Source organism: Lygodium microphyllum, chromosome 6, assembly GCF_053477565.2.
Source record: "Lygodium microphyllum isolate KBCC chromosome 6, Lygodium_microphyllum_v1.1.10, whole genome shotgun sequence".
NCBI lineage: Eukaryota > Viridiplantae > Streptophyta > Polypodiopsida > Schizaeales > Lygodiaceae > Lygodium > Lygodium microphyllum.
Window position 1 is genome coordinate 15,817,944 of NC_141140.1, and position 24,030 is coordinate 15,841,973.

Genomic DNA, 24,030 nt, shown 5'->3' on the forward strand with positions numbered 1-24,030 from the left:
GCAGGGAAAGCTCATGGTGAGCTAGATGCTCTTAAGGCTCAGCTCAAGAAAAGCTTTGAGATGAAAGATCTGGGACATGCCTCTCACATACTTGGTATGTGTATTAGACGCGATAGGCATCAGGGACTCCTCTACTTATCACAGAGGGAGTACATTTATAAAATCCTTGAGCGCTTCCGCATGCAGGACGTAAAGCTTATTGGCTGTCCATTGTCTTCTTATGTGAAGGTATCACAGGCTGATTGTCCGCAGACAGATGAGCAGAGGGCCGAGATGGCCAAGATTCCCTATGCATCCGCAGTGGGCAGTCTTATGTATGCCATGATCGCCACTCGTCCAGATATTGCCTTTGCAGTTGGTGTTGTGGCATGCTATATGGCTATACCTGGCAAGAAGCATTGGGATGCCGTGAAGGGTATCATGAGGTACCTGAAGGACACTGCAGATATGTGCATATGCTATGGCAGCCAGGATACAGGAGTTGTGGGGTACAGTGACTCTGATTATGCAGGACATGCAGATAGTAGGAAGTCCACTTCCGGCTATGTATTTACCTATGCTGGAGGTGCTGTTTCTTGGATGTCCAGGGTGCAGAAATGCACGGCCCTTTCTACTACAGAGGCCGAGTATGTTGCAGCCACCACTGAGGCTTGCAAGGAGGCCATTTGGTTGGGTCGTTTGGTTGTTGACCTTGGTATTGATGCTACCCCTACACTGCATTCGGATTCTATGAGTGCTATTTAGTTAGCCAAGAATTCGGTCTTCCATGCGAAGACGAAACACATTGAGATGAGGTATCACTTCATACGTGGGGTCGTTGAGGGCAAGTCTGTTGATCTTGTCAAGATCTTGACTAATCAGAATCCTTCAGATCTGCTCACGAAAAGTCTCTCTACAGAGCGCTTTGCCTTTCTCACGAGGTTGATGGGCGTGGGATGAGATGACGTCTTTCCTCATCCTGTTGTACAGGTGTATATGTTGTATTGTCTTTTTTTTCTTTTTCTTTTCACTCCTCACTAGGGCAGATTCGCCTTTAAGTGGGAGGTTGTTGGGGGTTAAGGCGCCTCCGACTAGCCGCCTGTGTATTACTACACTGAGAGTCACCGCCATTGTACACTGCAGGTGGCGGGCGCCCATCACCGTCACTTTATTCTTTATTCTTTTAGTGACAGTTTGAATAAAGGAAGGCCCGGTCACACATTGTAATTGTTGGAGTTCCCAGTTCTTGTCTCTCTCTTTTTTGCTCTTGCTCTCCTGCCATAGCTCTCGAGTGCAAGTTTCGATCCCTCTTACCTTTCATACTGAAACTGTAATTGCACACTGCCAATACTTGCAATCTCACATGCATAGTTGTCCTCAAGATAGACAACACCATGTCGACCTCGTGTATAGGTGGAGAATCACTCACGACGAGGGGTGACATAAAAGGAAGCACCTGAATCAAGAATCCAGGTATGCATGTCATTATCTGTATTTGCAAGTAAAGCATGTGCACCAAAGTGTGAAGAGACAAAGAGTACGTCACTCCCATTGTCACTGTCATGAGTGACTACATTCCCCTCTTCAATTTTTACATTGCTCTTCTTAGGTTGATTGTCTTTCTTCTCTTCCTTGCTATCATCTGTCTTCTTTCCTTTTCCTTTCTTCTTTTTCCATTTGTAGCAATCACATTTAAAGTGACCCTTCTTGCCACAATGATGACATTCAACATCTTTGCCACGTGATTTACTGTGTCCCTTGCCATCATATTTGCCCTTTTGTTGTGATCGGCCCCTAGCATGCAAAGCACTGGAAGACTTATTGGATGCATTGTTCTGCCGATTCATCTCTTCCATAAGTAGAGCACTCTCTACATTAGCATACAAAAGGATTACATTAGAATTGCTCATAGTAGTCCTGAATGTATCCCAACTCTCTGGTAGAGTGCAAAGCAAGAAAGTAGCTTTAAATTCCTCATCAATTATGTACTTCAAGGCAAGGAGTTGGCTGAAAATGGAGTTAAACTCACTCAAGTTAGTAGACATTGCTGTACCCTCTTTCATATGCAAATCCATAATCTTTTTCAGCCAATACACTTTGCTTGCATCACTCTTCTGTGCATACAGTTCTTCCAGTCTAGTCCATATAGCATATGCAGAATACAAACCTTCAATGTTGAACAACAAGGCATCAGAATCAATAGCTCTATGGTTGAGCGTGCAAGCTCATTTAACTCATCCCAATTGTCCTGCTCCATGTGTGGGGGATTTGCCCCTTTGGTTTTGATTGGCTTTCCCTGCTTCTTTTGCAATAGGATATTGTAGCACTGCTTTTGCAAAACTGCAAAGTTATGTGTGGCTTCAAGCTTCTTTATGTGCATCAGATTACTGCTGTCATTGCTGCCAGTCATGATTTTCAGCCCAAATGTGACAAAAAAACCAGCAAATGCAGGCCCAAACTGTCACCCAAGTGACCAAGGTACAAACAAGTACCAACTAGCAATAAATGACCACGTAGAAGCACAGATTTTTGATCTGTAAATAAATTTTCAGAAGCACCAAACGATGTGCTATATCATTATCCAATTGATTACAGTTGTTCCAAGGGCATATGCATCACATTACATGAGAAATCCCAAATTTTAGCTGCAATTTCTGTTGTGCATATACCCACAGGCATAAAATTTGACTTGAACGGTCAAAAGTCCCAAAATTTTTGTGCTCAAAGCATCAACCATACATCTGCATTTTCTCTGTCATGCATAGAACATGCTAATTTTGCCAAAATAGAGCAATTTCAGCAAAATCCCCAAATTTTACCAAGTGTTGATGTCCAAATTGTGTGGAATTCAACGTGCATATACATAAACTGACCAAATGTTGCACAGATTTTGCCCAAACTGCAAAAGCCCCAAATTGCGCGGGGTCCAATGTGCATCAATTTCGAGAAAGTCGGTAAATCTCAGCCCAATTTGTGCATGTACATGAAAATCCCCAAATGTCAGGTACAAAATGTCACAAATTCCTACAATTTCTGAGACAGATATCACTATTGCATCTTGCTTGCACCAAATCTGGACAAATCCCCAAATTTTCCAAGTCATGCGTGCACTAATTTTAGTGAAATTGAAAGAATTTCACTAAAATGCGAAAAGCTCCCAAAATTCCCGGGAAAATGTGCACCGACTTTGCAATTTTTAAGTCAGAATGTCCAATTCTGCGTTGAGATACCCAAAATCGGGAAAAGCCTCAAATTTCTGGGCTTAAACCTGCACAGATTTGCACAGTGTGCTTGCACGTGCGACATGTAGCCAAGAGTTCCTATACATACCGTTGCTGGGAAATAAGGATCCCCCTCAGAGTCTAATAGATCTCATGACCTAGAAAGAAGTGAAGAAGTCCCATGTCTATCATCTCAACTTCTCATGAAGTGCTACCTTCGTCTGCTCAACCATCTGAGTATGGTCACCAGTCACAATCAAGTCGTCCACATAAAGGACAAACAACACGCGACCTCCACCTAAGGTCTGTACATACAGCTGGGGATCAGCTTTGGAATGCCGATACCCTAATTTCAACGGAGGAGGAATGAATCAATCTTCTCATTCCAAGCACGGGGAGCTTGCTTGAGGCCTTCCACAACCTGTACACCTTACCATCAGAAGAACCGAAGCCTGGAGGCTACTCAACATAGATCTTCTCCTTCAACTCTCCATTCAAGAAGGCAAACTTCACATCCAACTGATAAACCGGCCATCTCCTGTGGCTAGCCAAGGCAAGAACTTCGCGAATAGTGGCCATCCGAGCTGTAGGGGCAAAAGTATCATGGAAATCAATGCCTGGGGGTTGTGCAAAACCTTTGGCGACAAGGTGGGCCTTGTGCTTGTCCAATGTGCCATCACTACAGTACTTGGTCTTGAAGACCCATTTGACTCCAATGATCTTCTTATGAGGAGGCTTCGACACGAGGTACCAAGTGTCATTTCTCTCAATCGACTCCAACTCCTACTCCATCACTTTCCGCCAATGATCATGCTATAAAGCCTCCTTCACAAAAGTGGGCTCCTCCCAATTCCTGCATCACACGAGTCATCAAGCAATAATTAGTGTAAACAAGCTCACTATGATGTGCTTGGTTCCTCCAAGAATGTTGCGGGTCATCCTACGGCTGCCACTCCTCAAGGACCCCCTCAATCCTTGTATCACGAAGAGTGTCATGAGCCCAACAAGGAGGCAGCCAGATCTCACCTTGTCGCTCTCCATCTACTAAATTTTCTGGAAGGTCCACCGACGGCGAGAGAGCAATTGGTGAATCTGATGGCTGGGATCTAAGCTCCTCATCCGAAGAAGAGCCCTCAAGAGGCACAGGCTCCAAAGCAACGATCACTGGGGCCCAACTATCACCAAGATCTCCAAGAACAGGGTGTTTCTCACCCCCCTTTGAGGCTGGAGCTTCCACGAACCGAACATCACAATGTTGGGAATAAAGGCCCTCGTGCCTTTTAATGTGCTCGGGTGTGAACACACCCTTGGCACTTGTACTTACACATATATATTTATCTAAAAACCTAAAGGTACACTCTAGTCATTGTACCTACAAACATGCTCACTCTCTATTCTACTCTATCTCACTCTCTTTGTTTCTCACTGTGCATAACGACTGACTGTCTCGATCTCCATGCCTAACCCGTCACTACAAACTAGTATTAGAGCTGTGGTTGAGGCGTTCATACCTCTCGGAGTTCGAGCAGGACAGACAAGCAAGTCGTGAGCTCCAAAAGGCTCTAGCGTGGACCACAGCAGGTCTAGGCAAGACCACAGTGACAGCAGGCGTAAGGCAAGCGACTGGTGCAGAAGCGTGACGGGCAACAGCTAACGAGAGACTAGCTAACGGACGGCCAGCAGCTGACGGCGATTGCAACTGACGAACGGCTTCAGTAGGTGACCAACGGACGGGACGACTTCAACGGGCGACCAGCGGGCGGCAATTTGGCAGGCGCGACAGGTCACGGACCTGAACAGCCCATTCATCCATAAATTTTCTCCCCTTTTTTTTTCAAAAATATTTGAGGTTACTTTTGTCTCCTCTCCACTGGGTGCGTATTTCCAACAATTACCCTTGCACGATTGAATTATAGCAATACCAAATAAAAATTAGGAAGGAAAACCTAGACTTGAAGTGAGATGTCCACGTGGATGCTAGGAGATGACCCTCCTGCGGGCTGCGCCTTGGGCTTTCTTATGAGGCATCGCGAATGTAGTCTTTCCGTCGTGGATGCAGCTTTGCAACTCCTTTTTGAAATTCCAGCGTGGCTCCCTTTGCGATAACTTGCACCGTCCGTCAGAAGCGGTTTTAGAAGGCTTCCTCCTCGAAGTAGGGATTTCGAAAAGGGGGGTGTTTCACAATCTTTCGCGAATAAGGCCCATTAAAGCCTTATCGTTTTATCTTGGGTGCTGGTGCTGTTTCATGAAGCAACAAGAAGTAACCTACGGTTGCCCTCTCTTCGATTGAGGTGGAGTATCGGGCGGTGGCTTCTACTACATGTGAGATAGTGTGGCTTCGTAGGCTTTTGGAGGAGCTTGGCTGCCCGCTGACAGGTCTTATTGTTCTATAGTGCGACAATGAGAGTTGCATTGCCTTGGCCAGGAATTCTGTGTTTCATGCTCGGACAAAGCATATTGAGATTCAGTACCATTTCATTCAGGAGAAGGTTCTGGATGAGACAATTTCCTTGGTCTATTGCAAGATAGAGGACAATCTTGCAGACTTGTTTACCAAGGCGCTTCCCCAGGCTTTACTTTGATAGCACTCTGGATCCCTTAGCCTTTTTGCTGTGTCCAGGATTTGAGGGGGGTGTTAGAGAGTCATCACTCGGACAGGTAGGACATGTGGCTTGCTCTCGCAGGTGCCATGTGGCAGGCAGTCGGCCAATTGCCACGTGGCATGTAGTCGAACTACACCAATCGGCTGCATTAATTGCAGCCGACCTGCACTATTGTGGGCATTATTTTCAGCCTATTTATAGGCTTTGTTTCCAGCAGCCTCTGTCTATTGTGTTCCACAGATTTTAGGCTGCAGACCGTGGAGATTTCCCTCGGGGCTGACGGAGACCGAGATCTTTGAGGTGGAGACGTATGCAGATATTCTCTTTGCACCCGTGTATAATTTTGCATCCTTATACAACATTCTTCACTGCAGATTTTCTGCGTTTCATCGTCTCTCTCTCTCTCTCTCTCTCTCTCTCTCCTCCTCTCTTTGTTCACTCTTTGTCTTGGTCATTTGCTTCCGCATTGCTTCATTCTGACATGAGGGCACGAGATCAAGTTGATGACGATGGCAACACCAAGGACAAAGTGTTGGAGTGTTAGAGTGTGCACTTGCATATGATAGAATGAAGATTGGAGTGTGTGTGTCTATGCCAAGTGGGGGATGTAGGCTATAAATAGCCAATAAAGCCAAAAATTGGCCGACCTGCACCAATAGGTGCAATAAATGCTGGCCGGCCAGCATTTACAAATTAATGCTGGTTGCATTGAAAGAAATGCCAGAAAAGTACCAAGAGGCGATAGAAAAATCTCTGATGCAGTGATGATGTTCGACAAATAGAGGTAGATTGGGAAAAGCAGAAAGTGACCTAGAAATGCACATAGGAAGCCGACAATTGAAGTAAATGCACCTTAAACTGCCGGAGCTACTATGTCTCCGTCAGACTTTGACAAGAGCTCACAATCAGGAGATGATAGACTAACATGACTAACATAGGAAGCCTCTCTAGAGTAGGCAACAACATTGGAAGTTGATGTAGGAGTAGATCTTGTGTCGCAATGGGTTGGACCATGGAAGAAGAAGCACCACTCGCTGATGATGGACAATCTAGTTGAGTAGCATGTTGAATGTCCTCAATGAATATCACATCTCTCCCCACAATAAGCTGTCCAGACTTCGGATCATCCAGCCGATATTGTCACATGACTTGGCTGTGGCCAATGCAAATGTGAATCTTGGACTAAGTGACCAAATTCCTCCTTTTCCCCCTTAGAATGTGCAAGTAAGCATCACAATTGAAGACCTTGAAATGATCGACTGACAGCTTTGGAAGGCAACAGTAGGAGACCTATTGTGATATGCACCACAATAGAAACTGCTTTAGCCAAAGAGATAGCCCCTTGTGCTCCAACATAGAGTGGGCCATCTCTGAAACTGTTGTGTTTTTTGTTACCACACCATTCCACGATGGTGCATCAACCCTAGGACCAAATGTTGCATTGATGCTCTCCAAGGAGGCAGACATAGGAACCAACACCACCAGCAGCTGGTAGTGCCAAGGCAAAAGAAGAATGCAGTTGTGAGAGGTTGCAGTGCACCAGTTGAGTGCTGTGACAGCAGGAATTACAACTGTTGATCTCTATGACAGCAGCAGACCAAGTCAAGAACAGGTTGCCGATGATGTGACTCTGTAACTCCAAAACAAAGAGACTAACAAAAGCAGCTTGCTGCACTCAGAAATCAGTATCTGTTGCAAAACATGGCAATGATATACCATCTCAGAATGTGAGGAAAGTAGGAACATGTGAAGAGTACACAAAAAATGGAAGAGCAAGTTGAAGGTAGTGGGAAAAACAAGCACTAATGAGGAGGAATGGTGATGCAATCAAAGGCTCTTGTCCGTGTGTCACAGTGGGTGACTACAATGAGGGTGCTGGGAATGAGAATATTGAAGATGAAAGAAGTGTGATTGAAGAACTGAAGTCACCCAGCTGACAGGCTGCCCTATTACAGGCTCATCATTCATGACCTGAAAGTGGCACAGAAGGTTAAATCACACGGAGGCCCAAAAAAAGGGTATTGCCCACAAAATTGATAAAATGATTGGAGACAGCTCCTAACATTCTTCATTGACTCAGTGCGGGGCTCACAGCCAGGAGATAGCCATGACCACTACCACTATCTTGCTGAATAGCATCATTCCCATTCTGTGACTGTGGCCTTACAATAATAAAATCCATGTCAACACTCTTCCAAGGTCTGTGAGGGACCAGAGGTGGCTGCAACAACTTTGGAGTCTCAGATTTGTCAAACTTTACCCTTCGAGAAACAATACATTGTCAAACAGAGACCTCAATGTGCTTTCCAAAACTAAAAATGCCCATCAAGGACTCTGTGTAGAAACAATAGTCCCTTTATGACCTGGAGGAGTTGCATGACAATATTCCATGGTAATACATTACTGCTTGTTGTTCATCAAATTTTCTCTGTTGATAGAATAAGGTGGTATAGGACCTCCTTTCTGCAATTTTCCCCAACCTGCTGAAAATTCTCATGTATAGCATAAGGATCCTTTATGTGTATAAAATCTGAATGATGTCCAATGGTGTGATTGTTCAGTTGTTGGTGAGATAGCATCAATGACCAGTTTTCTGTCGTTTGGTCCCTTATGGAAAAGGAAACTCATAAATGATTTTGGAAAAGGGAACTCATAAACAATTTTCCTTTATGTAGAAACCCGTTACTATGGTCTTTGTTATACATTGCTAAGGATTCACTTTATGTGCATGTTGTTAGGTTTTGCTAAGATTTCCGGATGATCCCGTGTTTATGCTCTTGGGACCACCTCAAAAAGATATTTTGAGGTTAGATGAAGAAGTCAGCACTTGTGAAGTGAATGTTGCCTCTCTACTTGTGATTACAAAGGCTGGATATGTTTGGTGTCTTCCACTATCTGAGTCTCCCATGCAAACTGATAGGTACTAGTGTTAATCTCTACTTTTTAGCACTTCAAATTATGGTTGAAACGTTGTTATTTTGTGGTATAGTTACTAAGAAGCATCTTGGATTTCTCTCTTTTTGTACTATTTGGGATAGTTCCTAAGCTCAAGAGGCATTTCGGTTTTTGCATATAAGGTTTTATGGCATTATTTGCATGCGAAGGATGTATTTATCATTCAATCTTTCAAGCAATTATTTTCATTGCCACTTTTTTTAAAATCTGAAGAGGTTTGAATTAATGAATAGAAATTTTCGCAAAGGGCTTTTTAGCCAACCAATGGACTCAAAGAAAGCTAGATGTTGACACTTTCTAAATTTCCACACTTGTATCTTAACATAATTGTTTAATGGATATTTGTATCTCCATTGCAACCTCAAAAGGTGAAGTGAGTGATGCGCAGTGGCGATGCAATGTCTTGCGATGAAAAATGTCAGGTAGAGAGCAGAACGTGAGCAAGAGTAGAGATTGAGAGTCCGAGAGAGAGATGTACGATGTTCTTGGGTACAATCTTTTGTGTGTGTACCTCTTTAGGTTTTAGATAGATATATATGAAAGTACAAATGTGCTCGCGGTGTGTTCACACCCGTGCACATATAAAAGGCATGATGGCCCTTTATTCCCAACAACCTTCCACTTAAAGGCAATGTGCCTTAAGAAGATAAAAGAATCAGCTAAGTCTAGGTATGTACAAAGCTGAAATACATATACCTATCCGACTCCCATCATTTGTCGGCAATGAGCAAACCGCTCTACTGGAAGACCCTTCATGAGAAGATCTGCAGGATTATCCATGCCAACAATCAGCATGTCATCAACAGACAGAACCAGGATAATCAGGCTGCCATCTGCTGCCTTCTTGGTGTACAAGCAATGATCCACTTGACTTATATGGAAACCTTGAGACTGCATAAATGTATCAAACTTATGATACCATTCTCTTGTTGCTTGTTTCAGGCCATACAAACTCCTTTTGAGTTTACATACCATCTTCTCTTTCCCTTTTGCCACAAACCCTTCAGGCTGCTACATATATATGTCTTCATGCAGATCACCATGTAAGAATGCAGTCTTTATATCCATGTGTATGAGCTCCATATCTTCAGCTGCAACCAAGCCCAAAATGGTTCTCAATGTAGTTATCTTGACTACAGGAGAGAAGATCTCATCAAAGTCAACTCCATGTTCTTGCTTGTATCCCTTCGCAACCAATCTTGCTTTGTACTTTGGCGAGGAACCAAACGTGACCTTGGTCTTGTAAACCCATTTGCATGGAAGGGTTTTCAGCCCTTGAGGCAACTGCATGAAGTCCCAAGTGCCATTTTTCTCAAGAGATTCCATCTCTGACAACATGGCTTTATACCATTTCTTGCTGTCTTATCTGTCCATTGCTTCCTTGAAGCAAGTCGGTTCACCACAGTTTGTTAGCATGACATAATCAGCCACATTGTTTGTATCAAGAACGAATCTATCAGGTTGTCTAGTAGCCCTAGATGATCTCCTAACCCAATGATCATTGTTTGTTGGTTGTTGTCCTGGCATTTCAGCTTGTTGTCTTGGCATTTGAGCTTGCAAATCAACATTAACAGCTTGCTGTCCTGGCTGTTCTTGCACATGTAGTGGCTCATTATCATGGGCAATAGCTGGCTGATCATTTCCAGCATTATTTTTTGCATTTACAGGTTCATTTACAGCAGGTATTTGTTGCTGTACAGTGGGCACATTTTGCTGCCCAAAAGGTATTTCTTCCTGGAATACAACCCTACGGACTTCATCCTTAAGTGTCTTATTAGTCTCATTTTTAACCAATGCCAGGAATTTTTTAAATTTGTCAAGCACTTTATCCTTGCTACAAATAGGATAAACCTATACCTTTTGTGTAGCATCATCGACAAAGGTGACAAAATATTTCTTTCCCCCTATAGATAATTTTGGCATCTAACATACATTTGAATGTACTAACTTTAAAGGAGAAGATTTCAACGAAAGAGACTTTTTATGAGGCATATGTGCATGTTTACCATAAACACAATGATCACAATGCTCAAAATCAGCATAACGAAGACAAGGCAAGTAACCCAAACGAGAAAGTATTTTCATTCCTGTTTGACTTATGCGAGCCGACCGGCCATGCCACAAAGAAACACTTGGCTGCTCGGTCATGGCAACAACATGATCACTCACACTAGATACGTGGAGAGGACACAAGGTATCACTTTTATAACCTCTGGCAATCACTCTAGATCCCTTACATATCTTCCGTTTCCCATCACCATAACACCATGTCGACCTCCTATATAGGCAGAGAACCACTCACGATGAGGGGTGACATGAAAGGAAGCACCTGAATCGAGAATCTAGGTATTCATGTCATCATCTGTATTTGCAAGTAAAGCATGTGCACCAAAGTGTGAAGAGACCAAGAGTACGTCATTCCCACTGTCACTGTCATGAGTGACTACATTCACCTCTTCAATTTTGACACTGCTCTTCTTAGGTTGACTCTCTTTCTTCTCTTCCTTGCTATCATCTGTCTTCTTGCCCTTTCTTTCTCTTTCTTCCATTTGTAGCAGTCACGTTTAAAGTGACCCTTCTTGCTACAATGATGGCATTCAACATCCTTGCCACGCGTTTTATTGCGTCCCTTGCTATTAGATTTGCCTTTCTGTTGTGATTTGCCCCTAGTATGCAAACACTGGAAGACTTACTGAATGCATTGTTTTGCTGATTTATGTCTTCCATGTGTAGAGCACTCTTTACATTAGCATATAAAAGAATCGCATTAGAATTGCTCATAGCAGTCCTGAATGTATCCCAACTCTATGACAGAGTGCAAAGCAAGAATATAGCCTTAAATTCTTGATCCATCAAGAACTTCAAGGCAACCAACTGGCTGAAAATGGAGTTAAACTCACTCAAGTGAGTAGGCATTGCTGTACCCTCTTTCATATGCAAATCGTTAAGCTTTTTCAGCCAGTAAACTTTTCTTGTAGCACTCTTTTGTGCATATAGTTCTTCCAGTCGAGTACAAATAGCATATGCAGAATTCAAACCTTCAATATTAAACAACAAGGCATCAGAAGTCAATAGCTCGATGGTTGAGCGTGCAAGCTCATTTAACTCATCCCAATCTTCCTGTTCCATGTCTGCGGGCTTTGCCCCTTTGGTCTTAATTGGCTTTCCCTATTTCTTCTGCAACAAGATATTGTAGTACTGTTTTTGCTAGACTGCAAAGTTATGTGCTCCTTTAAGCTTCTTTATGTGCATGAGATTACTACTGTCACTGCTGCCAGCCATGATTTTCAGCCCAAATGTGACCCAAAAAATTCAGCAAATGCAGGCCCAAACTGTCACCGAAGTGAGCAAGGTACAAAGAAGTACCAACCAGCAATAAATGACCACGTAGAAGCAGAAATTTCAGATCTGTAAGTGAATTTTCAGAAGTATCAAACCATGTGCTATAGCATTCCACAAGTGATTACAGCTGTTCCAAGGGCAAATACATTACATTACATTACATGAGAAATCCTAAATTTTAGCTGCAATTTTTGTTGTACATGTATCCACGGGCATAAAAATTGACATGCACGGTGAAAAGCCCCAGAATTTTTGTGCTCAAAGCATCAACCGCACATCTGCATTGTCTCTGACATGTATAGAACATGGCAATTTTGCGAAAATAGGGCAATTTTGGGAAAACCCCCAAATTTTCCTAGGTGCTAGATGCCCAAATTGCATGGAACTAAGCTTGCATGTACATAAAATGACCAAATGGCGCACAAATTTCACCCAAATAGTAAAATCCCCAATTTGCACGGGGTCCAATGTGCATCAATGTCGAGAAATTGGGTAAATTTCAGCCCAATTCTTGCATGTACATGAAAAGCCCCAAATGTCAGAGGCAAAATGCCACAGATTCTTGCAATTTTTGAGACAGATATCACTGTTGTGTCTTGCTCACACCAAATCTGGACAAATCTTCAAATTTCTTAGGTTCGATGTGCACAAATTTTCGTGAAATTGAAAATTTTTGAATAAAACGTGAAAAGTCTTAAAATTTCTGGGCAAATGTGCACCGGTTTTGCAATTGATGAGTTAGATTGTCTAGTTCTGCGTCACGGTCCCTAAATCCAAGAAAAGCCCCTAGTTTCTGGGCTTAAATGTGCACAAATCTGCGCATTGTGCTTGCGCACGCGAACCCCCATTGAGCCAAGGGGAGATTCCAGGAGAATTTTGAAGAAGAAAAAAAAACGAATTTGTGGCCCAAAAAAGATGACGTGACAAGGTCCGTTGACCTACCAGTCATGACCTGTCCTTCGGCCCGTCAGTCACGCATGATGCAGGACCCCCCGTCGACAGCTGCCCGTTTGACTTTGGTTGCATACTCGCTGGCGCTCGTTGAAGCCTTGTCGAGCACGTCGCATCCTATCCAGTCCGTTGCCTGTTGCTTGGTCCTAGTCGTGTGCAGTTCCCTTGTGACCCCCGTCGACCTGCAGCAACTGTTGCTTGCTCACATGACTTGCGCTTGATGTTTTGACTTGCATGCAGCCCTGGAATTGTCGCCTGGTTTTTCCCGATTGCTACTCGTCTCCTATGTGCCAATTCATACACTCAACAGTTGTACGCAAGCTGCCTTTGACCTCGGGAAGCGTGCACTCTGTGCTTTGATACCAATTTGTAGTGACTGGGAGGCACGAAGATCGAGAGAGTTAGTGTTCGTTAGTAGCAGCTAGACAGAGAGTGAGAGAGAGCAGAGTAGAGAGTTTGTACGATTTGTGGGTACAATGATGAGTGTACCACTTAAGGCCAAGCACATTTAAAGGCACGAGGGGCTTTATTTCCAACATCTTGAATGTATCCCAACTCTCTAGGCAGAGTGCAAAGCAAGAATGTAGCCTTAAATTCTTCATCAGTCATGAACTTCAAGGCAACCAGTTGGCTGAAAATGGAGTTAAACTCACTCAAGTAAGTAGACATTATTGTACTCTCTTTCATACGCAAATCCATAAGCTTTTCCAGCCAGTGAACTTTACTTGCGGCACTCTTTTGGGCATTAGATCTTCTAGTGGAGTCCAAATAGCATAGGCAGAATCCAAACCTTCAATGTTAAACAACAAGGCATCAGAAATCGATAGCTCGATGGTTGAGCGTGCAAGCTCATTTAACTCATTCCAGTTTTCCTGTTCCATATCTGCGGGCTTTGCCCCTAAGCTTTTTCAGCTAGTAAACTTTGCTTGCGGCACTCTTTTAGGCATATAATTCTTCCAGCCGAGTCCAAATAGCATAGGTAGAATCCAAACCTTCAATGTTAAACAGCAAGGCATCAGAAATCAATAGCTCGATGGTTGAGCATGCAAGCTCATTTAACTCATCCCAATCTTCTTGTTCCATATTTGCGGGCTTTACCCCTTTGGTCTTAATCACCTTTCTCTATTTCTTCTGCAACAAGATATTGTAGCATTGTTTTTGCCAGATTGCAAAGTTTTGTGCTCCTTCAAGCTTCTTAATGTGCATGAGATGATTGCTGTCACTACTGCCAGCCATGATTTTCAGCTCAAATGTGACAAAAAAATTCAGCAAATGCAGGGCCAAACTGTCACACAAGTGATCAAGGTACAAACAAGTACCAACCAGAAATAAATAACCACGTAAAAGCAGAAATTTCAGATATGCAAATCAAGTTTCAGAAGCACTAAACCTTGTGCTACAACACTCCACAATTGAGTATAGCTGTTCCAGGGACAAATACATCACATTACATGAGAAGTCCCAAATTTTAGCTGCAATTTTTGTTGTACATGCACCCACGGGCACAAAATTTGACACGCACGGTCAAAAGCCCCAGAATTTTGTGCTCAAAGCATCAACCATACATCTGCACTGTCTCTGACATGGATAGAATAGGCCAATTTTGCCAAAATAGAGCAATTTCAGCAAAACCCCTAAAGTTTTCCGAGTGCTAGGCGTCCAAATTGCATGGAATTAAACCCGCATGTACATAAAATGACCAAATGGCGAACAAATTTTGCCCAACCAGTAAAAGCCCCAAATTGCACGGGGTCCTATGTGATTGGAGAGGTAAAGCCTTAGCCGGTGAAGGGTTTATAACCCAAGAGTCCAAGGGAGAGCTCATTTTGCAACTGTGGCATTTTGAGAGAGAGAGAGAGAGAGAGAGAGAGAGAGAGAGAGAGAGATCCATTGCCCGCGTTGGATCGATTGCTTCACCCAAGTGTCTTTTGCGCATTGCAGGTATATACAACTCTTCTCCTCTATCTATAGCTTTGATCTGGAGGTGCGTGCTATATGTCGTGACCTAAATCGATTCGTTGTCGTATCTGCCAACAAAACTACACCGTGTTCGGCATGTCTGACTGATGGCAATTCTAGGCCAAACCCCAGAATCGGTCCTCAGTCCTCTTGTATCACCCTTGTAGAAAGCACACACTGTGTTTGAGCATGGCCCAAAGCATAGTCATTGGCTACTCTCTCTTTCTTGGTCAAACTCTACATCGGGTAGGAGCCATGCTCTCAACAATGACAAACATTTCTTCTTCAGCCACCACAGGATTCAATTTGCCAGATGCTCTGTCCCTTGTCCATGCATAGCTCACTCCAGTTGCTACCTCAATTGGTGTAGATGAACATGGCACTACCTTCAAAAAATCATTAACAAGAAGCTAGACAACAAGAATGGTTATTCTAGAGAAATGAGCTAGAACTTCTAACTACTTGCATGTATCACATTGACCATCAATAAGCTTTATAGGTTGATTATTGCAAAACATGAATAGAAAAGCATGCTTCCTAGTACATTGCTTGTCACATATTTGACCTTGGTGTCAAAAGTGGTGCAGCATGGAAGCATAGAGAAGTGCTGAAATAAATTGCTGACCACAAGACAAAAGAGAAAGGAAACAAAAGACCAAAAGACCAAAAGAACATTGCATAAGAAGAGAACTCAGAGGTATGCTTGAGAAATGAAATCCATATACCAAACACAAGAATGATGCGTACAACAGTGAGTCAATGGCTATGTGGGCATTGACACTAGCTCCTCTCTTCAATAGAAAGACCACTTGAAGAATGATGATGACTGAATGAGAGAAAGAGGAACAACTGAATAAATAGGCCCAAAATATGCCAAATATGGTAGCTGGTTAGCCAGCAATAAATGTTTGATACAATGATAATCATTTACAAGAAAGAACCATTAGAGTAGAACCATGGAGACCCAAGTAGTGGGTGATCAAGCCACCACCAAGGTATGTCAGAGAGAACTTGAGGTCAATGTCGATCGTACCAGCTCCTAAAAATAGAGAAGAGTCATAACAGATCTCTCTGTTTGTCAACAATGTCTCGCAGTTGCATACAAGACTATTCTCTTAAAAATGCCTCTGAACATATATGACCATGGATTCCCCGCCTTTGGCCAAGATCGCCAAAGTGTCCCCTCATGTGAGCTCAAGACTAGAAGCCAAGCCAGGTCTCTGTCAAAGAAAACAACTCATCGTGAACATGGATGTTAATCTCAACTCTAGGATTTGAACTCGCTAGACTTCGATCGATGTGTTAGGAATGGATCTCTTTGGAACATGTGCACTTGTATAGCTGTATAGCTGAGGCTCTCGACTGCCCCATCTCACTACCCTCTCATGCTTCCCCTTTGGCACGGAGAGTTGTGAGGGATGACTGCATCACCTAGATAAGAAAGTAGTTGAGGAAGGGGCAATTAAGCCCTTTCCGTGGTCTGAAGAAGTGGATCCCTTCCATGCCGTGGACTTCACCTTGGTCGAAGGATTGAAATCAAAGTCTAAGGAAGAGGATGACACATTGGAGGAGGCCACATCCTGCTTCTTTTTCGTTTGTGAGGCTGCTAACTCCTTGCAGCCCTTTCGCAAGTGACCCTTCTCTTACCACAATGATAACGTTGGGTCTTCCACTTCTTATTTCTATCACCCCGCTCTGAAGCTATAAAGGCCTCACTGAAATCGCCATAATGAGATAAGAGCCTCCCTTGTAAACACAAAAATGTCTCATGCTGAAGCAACATCGGGGACATATATATAAAGCTCATAGGTGTAGAGGATGTCTGCCCCTCAAAGCATTCGCCACTCTATCAAACTCCGAGGGGAGCTTTACTGTGTCCACTAGATGTGCTTGTGGAAGGGCAGATTGCATGTGTCAAAGCTAGTCGTGTACGTGTGGAAGCAAAAATGAATGGTGTCCTTGGACTGAAACTTGAGTTGTTGAAGTTGTCCATAAAGGGTCATAGCACGCATAGGGGAAGGTGCCTCATACAACATCTGAAGCTTCGACCATATTTCCGGTGACATCCTAGAGGAGGTAATTGCCGGTAGAACTTCTTTAGAAATACACTAAAGCAGATACGCACGTGCATCGTCCGAATCCCATGTATGCATAGCTTCCTCATAGTTGTCCTCATCAAAATCGTCGGGTAGCGGAAAAGGACGTTTAGGCCGAGGAATAGCTCCACATACAATGTACCAAATCTGCTTGTGCATAAACCGAGCTTTCATCACAACACTCCAGGTAAGATAGTCAGATCCGTATAACTTATTGTTACATTAATAAATGTAACTTATAGGAAACAGCACGAGAGATGACCGTCTGGGGGCCTTGGGCGCCCATACATGGTTCGGGGGGCTAGGAAGTAAGTGGGAACAAGGCCTTACATAAGTGAGTTATAAATTAGTATAACTCATGAGAGATTGACGGCTAGCGGGTTGGGACACACGCTTCTTCTTGCGTCTTCCTTAGCAAGGCTGGGTGGTGAATTGACGGTCTCTCGTGATTGTTTCATCCTACACTGGTATCAGAGCAGGCGATGCTTGTCAGATGCGAGAAGAGCAGGAAACAGTTAGTCGTTTTTTTCCAAGCAGAAAAATTGTTCAATTGGATTGCCGTGGAAGCTTCTTATAGCCCTGGACACCGCACCGGTCAACAAGTCGACATTTTCTCAGGCAATTCGCAGCAGGGAATTCCAATATTTTATAGCGTGCTGTATGCCGAAAACTCAAATTCAGTGTATCCGTCTTCGCTTTGACCGAGGAATCTGGCGGACGCAATTTGGGGAAGTGCCTCACCTTTGTCTGCAAATTTCTTACATTTTCTTTCCAATTCCAGTGTATAGATGGAGGGGAAAGAGAGAGAGGGGGCAACGGAAGGCTTTAGTTTCGGGGACCACCCTATGGTGAATCCCCATGAAACTGAAATGCAAGAAGAAAAATGGGAAGATTTTTTTGCTACACGAGAGCAATTTGATGATTTAATTGCTCATGTGCAAGCACAGGGGGTTCAAATGGAGTTGCTAACTTAAGCACTCACTGAAATAAAATCCCAATTAGCCTTATTGCTAGAAAGGGCCGAAAGGGATAAAGGTAAAGAAGAGGCCTCAGATATTCCATCTTCATCGAAAGATGTAAATGTGACTATGCAAGACCCAAGGGAACCCCACCAAAAGCTGAGGGATAATCCACTCTTAAAAGACATGAAACCCCTCAATTTCATGGGGAGGAAAAAGATAGAAACAAAGACACTATCTTTAACTTCCTTAAAAAATGGGAGGCCAGTTTAAGCTTGGGGCCAAAGGCATATAAATGGTGGAGAACTTTAAAGGAGACAAATAAAATACTTGAAACTTGGGCTCAATTTGAATCAATCTTTCTGAAAGAATTCCTTCCTGAGAATGAAATGGAAAGAGATTGGGAAGATTGGGATTTTGTCAGACAAAAGGGAAGACCTTTGCTGATATATTTTGAGGGGTATTGTGAGATAATCCTCAAATTGGAAGGAATAGATGAATTTCAAAAGACGAGGATTTATAAGGTGACTAGATAAGGCCTGTAAAAAGGAAGTGAAAAGGAGTTCACCTAAGATGCTTGAAGAGGCAATGAAATTTGCATTAATCAATGAAGATAATAGGCGTCCAGGTGCATTCACTAGTCTCATCGACACAGAGCCCAAGACTAAGGAATTTGAGGCCTCAAAATTTGTAGGTAAATCCAAAAGGAAAATGCCATTCCTTAAGAGTAAGAAACAGCCCTTTGAAAAGAGACAAAATGTACGATTGGAACTAAGTCAAGATGACTTTGATAAGGCCAAAAAAGAAAGGTTGTGTTTCAATTGCCTATCCCCTAACCATGTTGCTTGGAATCGCCCTCAAAGAAAGAAGGGGGAAGATAAAGGAAAGGATAAGGACAAGGGCAAGGGAAAAGAGAAACAAATCCATGTAGTGCAGACCTTGGAATTAAAGGGGCATGAAAGGTATAAATCTTTAGAGGTCTTGCACAAGGATGTACAACACAGGTGTTATATGTCAACTTCCATGTGGCAACCTACCTTTGGGCCACATGATTTACTTAGAGTGCATGGATCGATAGGTGGGAAGAGGGTCAGAGTTAGGATTGATGACTTTGCCAACCACAATTTCATAAGTTATACACTTGTCAAAAAGTTGAAACTTCCCCAATAAAAGAGCGAGCATCAATACATTGTTCGTATGATGAAAGGCCAGGATAGCAAAATATGAGATACAATGGTATCCAATTTGGAAATCGAGATCCAAGGATATAAAGATAAGCTTGATTTCCAAATTATGAATATGGAAAGGGCCGATATCGCTCTAGGGAGGGAGTGGCGATGGGGATTGGAACCATCCTTAAAACTTAGTTATCATCATAATACATTTGAATTTGAAAGGGATGGTAAGACTTTTGTGATTCAAGGTGAACATGAAGTATTTGATAACCCTTTGATGTGTTCCCTTGAAGTACAGAAGTTGATGAAGAAGGAAGCTTGTGAGGTATACATGTTATGATCCCTCCCTGTACAGGATACTTTTACTTCTTGTAATATAAAGCAACAATTTTCTTATGTTTGTGAGTTGAATGTAAATAATAAATTAAGTGGTTTGTTAGATGAATTTAAAGATGTGTTTCCTTTTGACTTACCTAGTGGCCTTCCACCAGATAGGGGTGATGTAAATCACCCAATTGACATAGATAGGGATACACACCCTGTTTCTAAACCGCCTTACAGGCTAAGTGAAACACAACATCAAGAAGTCGAAAGACAAATCAAGGATTACCTTGATAAGCAGTTTATACAACCCAGCAATTCACCTTGGGCTTCACCAATTTTATTGGTGAAGAAAAAAGATGGTTCTATGCGACTTTGTGTTGATTATAGAGCACTTAATAAGATAACGGTGAAGAATAAATCTCCTATGCCTTGAATGGAAGATCTTTTTGATCAATTACATGGAGCAAAATTCTTTACAAAGATTGACTTAAGATCAGGCTATCACCAAGTAAGAATTAAGGCCTAGGATGTTCCTAAGACTGCATTTTGTACTAGATACAGGCATTATGATTTTTTGGTGATGCCTTTTGGCCTCACAAATACACCAGCTACATTTATGAAGCTAATGAATAGCGTGTTACGGCCCTATCTAGGACGCTTTGTAGTAGTCTATTTGGATGATATCTTGATCTTTAGTAAATCAAGAGAAGAACATTTGGAACACTTATGGTTAGTCTTCCAATTGTTAAGAATCCATTCCCTTTATGCGAAGGAAACAAAATGTGAATTCTTTGTACAAGAGGTCAAATATTTTGGGCATATTATCTCGAAAGAGGGAATCAAGATGGATCCAGAAAAAGTAAGGGTAATTATTGAATGGCCATCTCCAAGGAACCTAGAAGAGCTGCAGATCTTCCTAGGTTTATTTGGTCATTATGCAGTAAGAGTGCATAAGGAAAAGGTTCAGGCAACAAAAGATTTTTTGGAGGATATGAATAGTATGTTAAAATTTGCTCAAGAAAATATTAAGAAAGACCGAGCTAGAGCTTATGCAGATGCTCACCGAAGAGACATCTCCTTTGAAGAAGGGGAATTGGTCTATCTTAAAGTGCTAGGACAAACTAAAACCATGAAAACGGGACGATGTCCAAAGCTTTCACCTAGGTATTGTGGTCCTTTCACAATAGTTAAGAGGGTTGGGAAACATGCCTACAAGCTCCAACTACCTGCTGGTAGTAAAACACATCCAATTTTCCATGTAAGCAAGCTAAGAAAGTAGCTGGGTGATATGGATAATCTAGTCTTAAATGATAAGATTGAGGAGCTATTCAGTGACCAATCTATTCCACATGAACCAGAATGGATTTTAAATGTTCGTAATAGACGAACAAGGCATACTATTTATTAAGAATGTCTGGTAAAATGGAGAGATTGTTCAGAAGAAAGCTCAACATGGGAGTGAGTAAGCACCTTAAGGAAAAGGTTTCCCAATTTTCTGATAGACCTTCCAAGTATCGTTTTGAGAACAAAACCGATTCTTAAGAGGGAGGAAATGTTAGATTAATAAATGTAACTTATGGGAAATAGCATGAGAGATGACCGTTCGGGGGCCTTGGGCGCCCGTGCGGGATTCGGGGGGACTAGGAAGTAAGTGGGAACAAGGCCTTAGGTAAGTGAGTTATAAATTAGTATAACTCATGAGAGATTGACGGCTGGCGGGTTGGGACACGTGCTTCTTCCTGTGTCTTCCTTAGCAAGGCTGGGTGGTGAATCAATGGTCTCTCATGATTGCTTCATCCTACACTTATGATTTGTAGAAGTGCACGGAGGAGCCATCTAGAGAGGAGAAGAAGAGAAGATAGAGGATAGAGGGTATATGGAGAGGGAATATAGCCAAACCAATAGCAAAAGACTTCACAAAATGAAAGTTCACATGCAGCAGTGTAACAGAAAATCTGATAAAAAAACGAAAGCCAACTGCTGCAAAATGAAGAAAAACCGTCAAAAACTGCCAAAAACAGCAAAAACGGCATGTACAAACAATCACCTAGCTAGAGTTAGGGGCAAAAAACCAAGATTGCAGGCTGGTGGAGCATTGGATGTAGCAAACTGATGATTGCAGGCTGAAACGCAGGCGCAGGTTGAAAACGCAGGTTGCTGGTTTGAAAAACATAGGCCTGATCAGCAAGGGAAAGAAAAACCTGTAATTAGTAGAAAAATTGCAGCAGGAACCAAGATCCAGCAAAATAGGCCCAAAATATGCCAAATATGGTAGCTGGTCGGCTAACAATAAATGCCTAAATAATCACTAAAATGACCAATATGAAATGTCTAAATTACCTAGTAATATCAAGCATAGCCCAGATTCACACATGAGCTGACTAGATTGCTAACACTTGGTCCCCCTATTTGATTGAGGTGTTTATTAATAGAATTTCTTATTGTAAAAAAGGCTTCTATGATTTCAATGCTCAAAGAGAAGTCCACCCATGTGGAAGATCCTAACCAACCAAGACAAAATAGAGTGATAAAACAAATCGAGATGGGTTTGGTCTATCTATTGCAAAGTTGATCGCCAAGGATTGGCACAATAATTGGTGTAGCTGTCAATTGGCAAGATTCCAAAACACTTGTAGTTGTGATCAATCCAAATCAACCATAATCCCAATATCTCAATATAATAGGGACTATTGTTGTAACACAACTTTAAAGAGTTGTTTTCCATTTCAAGGGCAACCTATTTGTCCATAAATTTTCCAAAATTCTATTCCCACCATTTTGTTTCTTGTCCGTGTTCAAGGAAAAAGTAGGCTTCGAGATTAATTATGCAATGGAATAAAGGAACATGGAGAGAAGAAAAGAGTAGATAAAACACAAAAGAAAAAGAGAGAAAACACTGATACAAGGCTACACCCAATCAATGCTTGCTTGATGATTTCTCTTTTGGAGCCAATATGATTGTGTACTTGATCATCTTAATAGGATGAGCTCCACATAAAATGTTTGGACTCGGCTTGCTTTTCTCTACTAAGTCTAGACCTTCACACATTGCATGGCCCTTGAGATGTGGCTTTGATAGCTCTTAGTTGACTCACTGACCATGAAGGACTAGTATCAACAAGATTGAGGAAATATAGAATGAGCTTGCATCCCTAAGAAAGGTCTCATCAAAGGATATGGCTGTGAGCAATTTGTTCAACTTTGTGACTTGACCACCAGAGTCTGCCATCAACACATGACGTTTTCTCTCTTAATCTCCTTGAGACCATCTCTTTTTCCTCTCTTCTTGATGTCACCTCTCTCTCTTTTGGAGGTGTCCTTGTCTCTCCTCCATGTGTCCTCTCTCTTTGACATTAACAAATTATTTTCTCACTTCAACATGAGTATATAAACATTAAATGTTTATTTGTGTTGGCCCAGGCTTGTAGCAATTGTGCGATTATTTTAATGGAAAATAAATGAAAATGAAAGAATTAATCGATGCACAATGATACTTGATTACGAATGAGAAGCAATGCATTAATGAGGGAAAGAGAGTACAATGCTCAAGGCGATCATAGTGAATAATGCCACACACTTGTGCAAATGTGGCATGAAGTGTCTCTAAATAAAAAAAAGTATAATCCTTAAATTAACAATAGTTCATGGTCTCATGTGTAAGAGTAAGGTCAGACTCCTTCTCCGATGCAATGCGCTTATCACATTTAGTGATGTCATGCCCTGTCTTTCGACAATAATTACTCCTCTTAGGTTTGTTGAATGTACCCCTGGAAGGATTGAAAGAGGATGGACCAGCATGGAAGGGTGTCCTCCATGTAGAAGGGGTGGAAGAAGAGAATGGCCAGCATGAAAGTTTACTGATTTTTGACTAGCAATCTTGTTTTTTACCTTGGGTTTGGGTTTTCCACGATGATGGGTGGAAATAGGCTATTCGGTTTGCCATGGTATCATTGTGGTTGAGTTGGCTTTGTTCTTCGGCAACAAAAGAGACACAATTTGATCGAAACTATAGGTAACTTGATTACCCATACTTACCAACCACAAGGTGAAGCAAAACCTTGATATGACTCTAGTAGACCATTAAGAGTGATGGAAACAAGTTGATTATCAAGAACTTCTTTATCAATATTTAATAATTGTTCAATAAGATCTTTGATGCCAATGAGATAGGCATCCATATTACCTCCTCCTTCCATGCGAATGTCCTCTAGTTGCTTACGTAGGTAAGCAATGTGCACTTCATTAAACACTTGATATAATGATGCAAGCTTATCCCAATCTTCCTTGGATGTCTTGCATGATTGGATGTGTGGAATGATGGCTCTATTCACGGATAAAGCAATTAGGGCATGTGCTTGGGCATCACTGTCATCCCATCGAATTTGGTCTTGAGTGGGAGGCGTTGTCGAAGAAGAAGATGATTCGACATCATGAGAGCCACCTCGTGATGTGGAGGTGGTGCCGGT

General features: G+C 42.3%; 1 protein-coding gene across 5 annotated transcripts in view; it reads left to right on the plus strand.

The window, feature by feature from the left end:
- Nucleotides 1-24,030, plus strand: part of LOC148034324 (uncharacterized) — a 154,327-nt gene that overhangs the window by 39,628 nt on the left and 90,669 nt on the right. For 4 of the 5 annotated variants that reach the window (XM_087679277.1, XM_087679276.1, XM_087679281.1 and 1 more), the window contains exon 2: nt 8,542-8,723. In XM_087679277.1, coding sequence (XP_087535403.1) covers nt 8,542-8,723 — 182 coding nt within the window. Of the gene's footprint in view, nt 1-8,541; nt 8,724-24,030 lie in introns of those variants that run through there. The other variant, XM_087679279.1, reaches the window with a different exon arrangement.